Source organism: Labrus mixtus, chromosome 14, assembly GCF_963584025.1.
Source record: "Labrus mixtus chromosome 14, fLabMix1.1, whole genome shotgun sequence".
Taxonomy (NCBI): Eukaryota; Metazoa; Chordata; class Actinopteri; order Labriformes; family Labridae; genus Labrus; species Labrus mixtus.
This window is the reverse complement of record NC_083625.1, coordinates 8970679-8981403: the sequence shown is the minus strand read 5'-3', so window position 1 is coordinate 8981403 and position 10725 is coordinate 8970679. Positions and strand designations below refer to the sequence as shown.

At 38.2% G+C, this 10725-nt stretch overlaps 1 protein-coding gene across 1 annotated transcript; it reads right to left on the bottom strand.

The window, feature by feature from the left end:
• Positions 1-515: 515 nt before the first annotated feature.
• Positions 516-9637, bottom strand: tmem135 (transmembrane protein 135). Its single transcript, XM_061054916.1, has 15 exons — positions 9453-9637; positions 8839-8966; positions 7481-7573; positions 7207-7240; positions 7038-7103; positions 6085-6131; positions 5925-5966; positions 5655-5831; positions 5506-5575; positions 5237-5404; positions 4197-4260; positions 3974-4050; positions 3580-3678; positions 3427-3494; positions 516-2531 (listed from the first exon to the last, which is right to left on the bottom strand). Exons 1-15 carry the CDS (start codon positions 9588-9590, stop codon positions 2396-2398), a joined length of 1407 nt encoding a protein of 468 aa, XP_060910899.1. The 5' UTR covers positions 9591-9637; the 3' UTR covers positions 516-2395.
• Positions 9638-10725: the final 1088 nt, after the last annotated feature.

Sequence of the window (10725 nt, the reverse complement as noted above, 5' to 3'; positions counted from 1 at the left end):
CCCAATTTTGCAAGTTAAAAGTGCACAATGGATTATTTGGAATTTTGTGAAACAGTTTCAACACAGTAAAAACAAGTTATATTTGACTACCGCCTCCAACGAATTGTATCTGTCACTGCAGATATTTGGAATCCTGAGGCTTTGGGATAAAGAGAAACTTGAAGAGTAAAGGAGCAGTATGCCTGATTGTCTCTGCATGTGCTGCATTTCTATCACAGAAGAATACTAAACATTGAGAAGTGTTAAGAAATGTGACTGCATATGAAGAGTAGCCAGCAACAAAAGATCGGCTACAGCATGTTTCTCAATGTTTATGTTCTTCATTTCACAATAAGGTAAGGCCATAGAGGAAACCAGAACAGGACACAGCCGTCAGATGAATCATTAACTTCTCTTGGTTTCTAGCCTCTGTCCTCAGTGAAGACCAAATCCATACATTTTCTTCTTTGGTTCGCCCTTCACATTGAACAATGAATGAAATCAAACTACACACAGAACACAAACATCTCATGCACTTCAAATCAAAAATGTTTTAATAAACATCCTTTAACATAAATCAGAACATTTGCAGAGTTGGAATATAATCCTGTGAGATAGATTTAGTTAACATATATATATATTTTTTTAAACATGTACTTGAGTCTAAAAGTCTATTTTGTTCTCTACCTGTCTACAACCATGGCTTCTGGTTTGGAGGTCAGTTCTGTCTAAAGCTTGGTTGAGTCTGAAGATTAAAAGCAAAACTGAAAGTAAGCAAATACAAAACATTTCACATCTGGAATCAAGCTTTCATTTATTGTGCGACTGATATCGGAGATGCATAAAGTGTCATTTTGCGTTGAGAACAGAAGCACAAAACTTTCCCTGTTATTTCATTCACAGCAGAGCCAATGTGATTTATGAGAACATGAAATATATTTTAAACATCTTTCTGTCGGATCCCCTAATCTCTCTCAGCAAAATAAATCATGAAAGAAAAAAAGAAAAAGAATGAGCTGTGATTTTGATTGAAAGAAATAAGATTGCTTGTTGCCCATATGCAAACTCTTCTGTAAACAACGTTTCTATCCAGGTCTGGTGATAGGGTTCACTTTGAAACCAAGTGAAGTAGAAACACAGACAGCCAACAGCCTTTTGAGCTCCAGTGACACAACAACAAACTGAGATGAACTGGTCTTTGGATGTGTCCTGTGTGAGTGAATATTAGTGGTCATTTCTTACCTAAACACCTAAAGAACTAAATGAATGATGAATCAGGTTGACAGTAGCAATGACTTTTTGAGAATTTGTTTGAAAATGATGTATCGTGGCTTATAGTATTCATTTCAAACACCATCTGATGATTTTTCTGTCTTTGCATTAGATAGATTTTCAAAATAAAAGTCTCCCTTGCATCGTCATTCAAGTCTGACCTGTTGAATGTTAAACAAAGATGCGGCCCGTATACACCATTAACAACTTCTTGTGACATTTAAACATTTTGACATGGTACTCCATGCTTTCTTTTTACCCCATTAAGATGTCTCCCTCTATTGTTAGATTTTTTTCTGTCGTTAAAAAAATCCTTCAGTGACTAAAGGTGGGGATAAAAAAGAAAGCTAAACTACATTGTGAAACGTATCTTCTCCGTCGTATTTTCACACCATAAAGCACAATCCAAATACACTTCCCATTGTCTAATACACAATATATATTATTTGATAAGGCTATATAATCACCAGTCTCACACACAGTCTTTAAAACACATTCTGAAATGATCAGGGAGAAGTTATCTCCAATCTGTTCTTCAATCAATGCCAAAACTCAGGAGTCCCGTCCCTATTCCAAAAAAAACGATTAGTTTCATCCTGTGATGTGAAGCGAGCATCCAAATAACGAACTGAGTTCAGTCAGCACAAACCTACACGTGCCAACAAAAGGGAATGTTGTCGAATCGTAAGTCGAATCAACCAATCATGTTTATATTTATCTGTGACACTGTGGGGCAATCTAAATCAGTCCTACCATCCCTGCTGTTTAGATGAAGGTCAATGTCATTCGGCCAAATGCTGAATTGTCCACCTGACAACATGTACAAATAAAAATACTTCGACTGATGTATTTGTAAAATTCAAAATCACGTGTTTCATCTATTTTACCAGTTACCTGTATCCATAGCAACCCTGTCTTTAATCCAGCCTATAAAACTCAACACATTCAATGCTCCCGACATGACATCCTGCTTTTGACAGATCTTGGATCTTAACATCCAATCTCTTCACATCATCATCATTACTTCTTAACTGTTATAACACCGTTTTTAAAAAATCCTTAAATTACTCAGGAAAAAAAACCAAACTGTCTGATTTCCTGTTGAGGTAACCCTATAACGCCTGGTGAGAGCCCTGATCCCAAATCATCCGAGTGTGAAGTCGGCTCCTGGTGGAAGCACCGTGGTGAAACGAGGGTCCAGTTTGGGCACAAAGCCTTTAAAGTCCCTGGAGGCCTGAGTCCCGAACACATCGAGCAACTGTCGGTGCATCAGAGCAAACCTGAGAGAGGAGACATAAAATCATCCGTATTATCAAGAGACAGCTAAGCAGTTAGCCACAATGTCAGAGTATCCCTGCAGCCCTGACATCATACTGAATCTGTTGTGATAATCAGGCAAATAAATTGCAGTGATGCTTATGTGTAACATAAAAGTACAGAGGGCTAAAATGCACTTCAACAACAGATCTGGAGCCATATTTAGATCCACCTATTGTGAACTCAGGACTGATACCAATCTCAATAATAACTTAGTTGATCACTGATTCCGATGGTTTTTTTTGTGATTCTTCCAGTTTTTTTTTTAAATGAACTATGTGATTTAGTTTAACTGTTGTTAGTCTTCCCTCCTCTAAAGGTCACAGTTCACTTTTCTTTAATGTTTGACCCTGAAAACAAATCAGAGATTGTCCAACATGCGACTTCTCCTTCTGCCAAATAAACAAACCTCTCCTCTGAATCAGCTGTCAGGTTTACTAACTTGCCAGCATTAAACCGATGTGACACATCAGATTACACATCGGCTTCTGACATTCCACAATATTTGCCGTCTGACCGATATCCTGCCAACTGGGCAGACATCGGCCGATACTGATGTTCAACATTTACATCAGTGTGCAACCCAATTACCTAGTGATCAGAAAGTCTGTATCAGGTCATATTTGAACTTTGGAGTCACCTCTGACAAATCTGCTGACAAACAGTCAATCTTTCAAAGATCATTGAGCTCATTTTACATTCAGTCGAATAAATAACATAAGTATGAAACACATGTTACCTGTACTAAATAATGTAGAGTTTGCTCTCTTTAAAGCATTCAGAAAGATAAACTTCACTCCTCTTTTAAGGGAGCAGATTCAAACGTAGTTATACAGATTCTAAAGTATATTTTCCTACCTGCCCTTTGTTAAACGCAACAGGAACTTCCAGTATGTGGGCCTGAGGTTCTGCACTTCCATCACAGCCTGTGGAACAGTAACAAGTCAATAGATATAAACTCAGCAAAAAAAATGAGAATAACATTTATGAATGGCTGTATGTGTAACTTACAGCTTGGAAACAGATAGCAGTGGAGATGGCGTACAGGACAGTGTCTGCGTGGGGAAAGTAAGGGAACCGTCCGGCCTCGATGCCCTTAAAGTACATGGTCTAAAGACAGAAAAAACACATAAGTGTCGGTAATGATAAAATGTCCAAAATGGATATATTTCAGATAAGACATAAACATACTCAAACATTCCTTTATCTATTGGATTCTGTTAAGATGTAACGCTGTGTTTAATCAGTAAATCCTTTCACAGATTCTCTGCATACAGGTGTACTGATTAGTTCAGTGTGTTCTGCTCAGTGAGCACTGTTTGTCTATCCTTCATAGAGGGATCAATACTTTCTCGACAACACACTTTCTATGAACTGTCATTGGCTATCCTCGATCGTCTCTTACCTCCACCAGCTTAGTGAAGAGATACATGGATATGGTCGTGCTTTTGTAGAAGAACATTGAAGTACCAGCCAGGAAGCCTTCAAGCATGGAGAGAAGAAGAAGAAGAGGAAGAAAGAGTCAATCATCAAACAGAGGTAAATCAGCTGTGACATGACAACATCAGGAGGAGGATTGCTCTTTAGGAATTCTATTTAAACCGTTCACACTATCAATCCCGTCTTACCGGCAATCAGTGCGTTGAGTTCATCATCAATGTTACGCACCCAGCGCAGCAAACAGCTCGCTCCCTAAGTGAAAGACAAACAGAAAAAAAACCTGTTTTTATTTTTTAAGTTACACTCAGATGACAACATAAGTGATATTAAGCATGAATAAAACCTGGAGATGTTCGAGCACATGATATCAAACAAAGAAATCTAAGAGAATTAAAGTAATAGAAGTGGGTAGTCGCTGAAGATTTATGAGGTCTACATTTACAATCCTCCTCAAATAAAACAAATGAGTCCGTGTAATGTTTGACTTTTCTAAATACTGTTTTACCATCTGGTATTGGAATATTTAAATTTTTCTTTATTTCTATATTTTGATTCTGATTGATTACGGTGATGTTTTGTAAACGCACGCGTCTTCTCAGTGGTTCAAATCTTTGGATACTGTATATCATGGTGTGTGGAGATTCATCACAAATCTCAGGGTCATTGAGACACTGTATGACCGAGTTGGCTGGCCTGCATTGTCTATGGGTAGACACGTCCTTATTTATAAGGCTATACTTGATCTGCTGCCCTCATACTTGTGTTATTGTGTTCATGTGAAAAGTGCTGCTCTGATACCCAGTCACAAAACTCACACTCACATTAAAGAGATGGTAAAGCCATTTTCAGTGTGGCACAGTGTATTGATTTATTTTTCCATTGTATGTTTCTGCAACCGACCATCGCCTGAGAATGTAGGCTGGTTGTTCACGGGGTACCCTGTTGGTCATTTATGCTCAATAAGTGTGTTTAAAATAATAATAATACTTTAAAATAATAAACAATACTAATGAATGCACGTTGGGATTACCTTAAAAGAAAAATCAATACTACTGTCACACTATCAAAAATCATTTGTAAAGGAGATTGTAGACAAGTCGTATTGTTGATTTATTCTAATATTTGGCAAGAGAAAAAAAAAGCAACGTAGATGTCAGAAAACGTGCCAGCTATAGTAAATGTAAACACGAGGTTTTGTAGGAAGTAGTGAAGGAAGAAAGAAATGCACCTTGTAGATGCTGACAAACGATCCTAGAAATGCCCCAAGCTGGAAGTTCTCTTTGTTGTAGAAGAGGGAAGGGAGCCGAGAGGGTTTGGAGAACATCTGCCTGAACGCTGAGGGCACTTTGAGACAACACTGAATCAGGTAGCCGACACTGAACATCCTGACAAAACCCTGGGATGTGGAAAAAATAAAGATGTAGTTCATACTGGTTAAACGTCATTCATTATAAAGGATTTGAGTATTAGAAATGCTTCATAAGCAGAGTGTCTTACTTTGACACAATAGGAAATGCAGTTGTCTTGGTAGTGTTTACAACATCTGTGTCTTGGACCTTTTTTGCATCTGGATTGTAAACACACAAAAGAAAGTCATTACTAGGAGCTCTGAGAACATCCATATGTGTTTGTGTAAATTCTCTCACATTGATTCGAGCAGTTCCCTCGCGTAGGCCACCAGAGTTTTCCTCCTGGAGCTCGGCCTCTCTGCTGACACTTGTCTGTCCTCGGCCTCTATAGCAGCCGCTCTCTCCTGGGGCCTGGGGCAGATGTGTTCTGCCGTGACAGGGTGAGTCGGAATCTCTTCTTTGCCGATGATGAACCTGTGACGGATCGTGCACATGACTCACGTTAGCTCTACCAAAACACTGTCAGCGACCTCATTCAAGGCAGCAGTGGGAGCGTGGATAACTTACTTCAATGCAGAGAATGCAAAGCCTTTTAGACCATCTTGACTCCTGCAGTAAAAAAAAAACAACAACATCAAACTCAAACTCATCACACGTATGCTGGTCTTTAATAATATAACCAATTGTTTGACATTGTATGAATATGTCCAATATGTGCTGCTCTGACCTGAAGAAGTACATGTAGAGCGATGAAGTGATGCAGAACAGAAGCACCTAAATTGGATCACCAACAACAACGAGGGCATCAGAACAATACACCAAACATTAACATCTGGCCATGTGACTCTTTTAACTGGTAAAATCTGTGATGGAGCGTCATAAGTTTTGCATTTCAGGTTTTCTTTGCCATTTTAGGAAACCATCAAGTCTCAACTACAATCACTGACATGCTATGTTCAACATATGGTCAAAGACAGAAGGAAGACTAAGGCCCCGTGTCCACTTAATGTTTTTTTCTGGGCAGAAAAGCGCTTGCTGTGCACTCGTATCTCTTTTGAGCGCTGAGAAGAAAAGCACTGCACGCCCGTCCTGTCTCTATGACAACAGTCTGCTGACAACTGCCGCATTGCTTTTTACTGTATGTTTTTTTTTATTTGAGATCGTTTTTGAGACATGGAACCGTAAGCAGCAAAACTACAGGGAGTATCATACATTATGAAAAAAATAACACTTGTTATGTCAACAGCGCCTTTCTGAGTAGTTGAAAGATTTTGAACTTGAGCATTCGGAGCAGCCGCACAAAAAAGGCAGAGCGCTCAGTAAAAAAGATGCTGGCCACTGCGGCCGCCTGCTGCTGCAAATGCACAGAAAAAAACACTAGGGGGCCTAAGTCTGTACTCTGACACATTTATCTGTCCTTTGAAATAAACAGACCCACTTCAGCTGGAGATATTATAATACATGAGGTAAGGGATGTATCCCATCATCTAAATCTACTGCTTTAGACTCAGACATCAGTCTACAGCTGGTAGAACCCAACCGAGGTATTATTGTTATCTGATGACAGAAAGCAAATAGAAAAAAAAAAAGCTCCAGACTTAAGACAGGTTCACCTGTATTATGTGTTTTAATATTATGCCAACTTAATTTCTAGCAAAACCAAAAACTGGATCATCTTACCTCTCCATGTTTGATTGGTGTGACGATGCCTCGTGTCACCGCCATGCGGAACAGAGTCTCTGTGGCCTGAAAACCAGATCACACTGTGTCATATACATTGTGTGGCAACAGCAGAGTTATCTGATGATGTATAACTAATAACCTTTTAAATGAGAAAAGTAGTTCTTACTAGATTGGTCATGTATATTGTCAGCAGCCCTCTCCTAGTAGGGAAACAGACAGAAAATAGAAATAGTGTATAAAAACAGATTCAAATCTAGAAGATCAAGTCTGATATTTCGAATATATCGAACATCTTGAAGAGGCTCCCAAAAGTTAAGTACAACTTTTAACATTGACTTGTGTATGAAAATGTGTTATGGTGAAAAACAAAGAAGACTTTGAGAGAAAAGCAGAAACAAGAAACGTCTAAATAAAAATAAAAAACTCATCAGGAGTCTCACCTGCTCTTGCGCTCCAGGAGAATTGCGATATAGGATGCAGGCAGTGCCGAGCCAAAGCCGGCCGACCAGGAGTAGAATCCTCCCAACAGTTTCCTGAATTATGAATATTAAAGCGTTATTCCACCAAAACTGTTTTTTTTCTTTTCTTTTAATATGTTAAGAAAGTAGTGTTTTGCTCAGATCTGAGTTATTTCCCTTTCTTAATCATAAAGAGAGATGTTAAGTTTACAGCAAACCATACAATGAATTATAAGCAACACTTTGAGCTTCAGGTACCCTCGTGCCAAAGAAGAGTAGTAGCTTGTCAACATGGATATGAAGAAGAAGGACCTAAATATACATCTTTAGTTATTTTTTATATGAGCTTTGCAAATGTTCCGTGTGGGAGAAAACGTCTTGCACATATTATTTTTTATAATTCAAGAACACAAGGATTGTTTTGGATGAGTAACACACATTGTAAACTTGTAATTGCTATTACATAGAAAGTTCACAAAGCATGTCTGAAAAACGTGGTTAATGAAAAAAACACAACAAACTCTGAGATACATCCAACACAAACACAAAGGCTTGACTGCTTTAGTTATTTAGGTACATTTTCTTATTCCATGTTGCAGTGTGAATCTCCAGTTTTAATCATTAACATGTAAACCCATCCAAAGATGCATTAAATAAGATTCTTACAGACTTGTTCTGATACGAATATTTAATTTGAGAATCTTTTAAAATGAAGGACCTGGTAGCTTGTATGCCAGACTTTACACCAATCAGATATGTGAGAAATATAAAGCCAGAATTTGCTACGAAAAAAAAAAAGGTTTGACTTGCTTCTCTAAAGTAGTTGCCACGGGGAACTTGTTTAAAGCAGCAAATCAAAACTGATTCCGGATAATTTGTCATGTGATAACAGCATCCAACTACAGTCAAATGTTAGGGAAGATTCAGGGTGATTAGTAGTATACAGCTGTTTTAAACTGCACACTTCAGTTTATGCATATTTCCCAGATTCATCAGAATCAGTATCATGATATTGATTGATTGATTAAATTTATTTCAGACATATCAAATAAAATCAAACATATAAAAAATACAAAACAAAATGAAAAGCATGAAAACACAATAAACAAAAAACAATGCTCAAATTATTTCACAAAAAAGAAAAAGCTAATTACATAAATTCAAATTGATATGCCTGAAAAAGGAGTAGGAAGAAGTATAAAACTTATTTAATCCTACCCCTTTTCCACAGCTCAATAATTAATATTTATTAAATTAATAATAATATCAATCTCATTATCTTAATGTCAAGTGACAGCAGCCTTTGGTGTCTGTGAGTGCTACTGGTTGGACCTACTAACCTGAGAATGCAGAAGAAAACAATGTAGAGACCTCCATTGGCAGTGAGGAAAGAGGTAGACCACAGGATCTCAGGGAGAAGCCTTTTTAAATAGTAATCCTTCTTCCTTCTCCTTAGAACTGCTGCTATCTGCACAGACACAAATACACTCATGATGCACAGAGTTCAGAGCCACTTCAGCGTCATGAGAGTTGGTTGCCAAATCATTGCAAAATTTGTGTTTCAAATGTAATTGAACTTTGGAGCTGATGATGGGAGAAAAGCAGAACTGCAAAAAACGTGATAACTAACTGGTTAAACGAGTATTATGTCTGGCTGCACAGTTGGAATTATCAGATGGTGTTTTGGAAGGTTATTAGTTAGCCTCTGTTACTTAACTTTCAGTGTGTCTTGCCGTGTTTTTTTCTACATGGCAACAAAGTTCGAGCACCGTTTTTGCTTCTTTCACTTTGAACTTAGAGCCCCAGTAAAAAAAAAAAAAACTGTCGAGCTAATCTTTAACTTTACAACGCGTGTTATGAACTAGCGATTGGTTAGCCTTACCTGGTTAGCGAGCTAACTTTAGCTTCGGAGACTACAAGTGCAGACACTGCAGAGCAAGAGGCACAAACTCACCAGGTAAAGGGGGGCGTATATTTTAAAGGAGACCTCGAGAGCACCCCTGGTTATGTCCACAGCAGACTGCACACATGAGGGGCTCCAGGTGTGACCGATCTCGTAGCAGTTGTGGGGTAGCTTACTGAGCACAGCCATGTCTCTACACCACTGACAACCAGCAGCAGGGAGGCGGCCACGCGCTGCCGTGCGCGTTCGCTGTGAGATCAGCGCGTTCTCGCGTGGGAGTTGTTCACGCGCACGGCGCTGTAGAAAGCGTACAGTAGGCTATACCAAATTAAATAACCAAACAAATCTTTATTCACCGAATTAGACCAACTTAGTTAAACTGTTTATTAATCCAATTAGATCAAATTAGATATTTACAATATGAGGTCTGGAAGTCAGTAAAGTGAGTGTTGTGTGATGTGTATGAGTGGAGTGTGTATAGGTCTTGTGAAATGCAAACATTGCAAAAGGTAACTTTGTCTAACATTCTCAAAAAAATGCAGTATACCTGTGAATAAGATCAGAGCAGTGCCTGGTGACACTACTGGGGCATCACAGTATGCCTATTGTCCGTATACTCGTTTAAAAAGTCTCCATTTTCTTCCTGTCAGGACGTCATCGTGTTTAAGCCTTGGATACAAAAAAATAATTACTTTACTTTAGGCTACACACTCATACACATCACACAACACTCACTTTACTGACTTCCACACCTCATATTGTAAATATCTAATTTGGTCTAATTGGATTAAGAAAGAGTTTGTTGCAACCTGTGGTCTCATTTCAGCTCACTATATTAGAGCAATAGTTAGTCACACACACTCTCTCTCACTCTCTCTCTCTGCTCTGACCTTATTCACAGGTATACTGCATTTTTTTGAGACTGTTAGATAAAGTTACCTTTTGCAATGTTTGCCTTTCACAAGACCTATACACACTCCACTCATACACATCACACAACACTCACTTTACTGACTTCCACACCTCATATTGTAAATATCTAATTTGGTCTAATTGGATTAATAAAGAGTTTAACTAATTTGGTCTAATTCGGTTAATAAAGATTTGTTTGGTTATTTAATTTGGTATAATCTGGTTAGCCTAAAACACATAGGAAATCAGGTTAAAAAAAGTATTTGTATTTGGGATCGTAATTTGCAAGATAGGCCTATTGAGGAGATTTGTGTATAAAAAAATGAAGGATTTTTGTTTTTAATTCTACTACTATAAACATCACAGTTGGTTGTGACTAAATACGCAACACTGCCTATTAAGCTAAATGCTC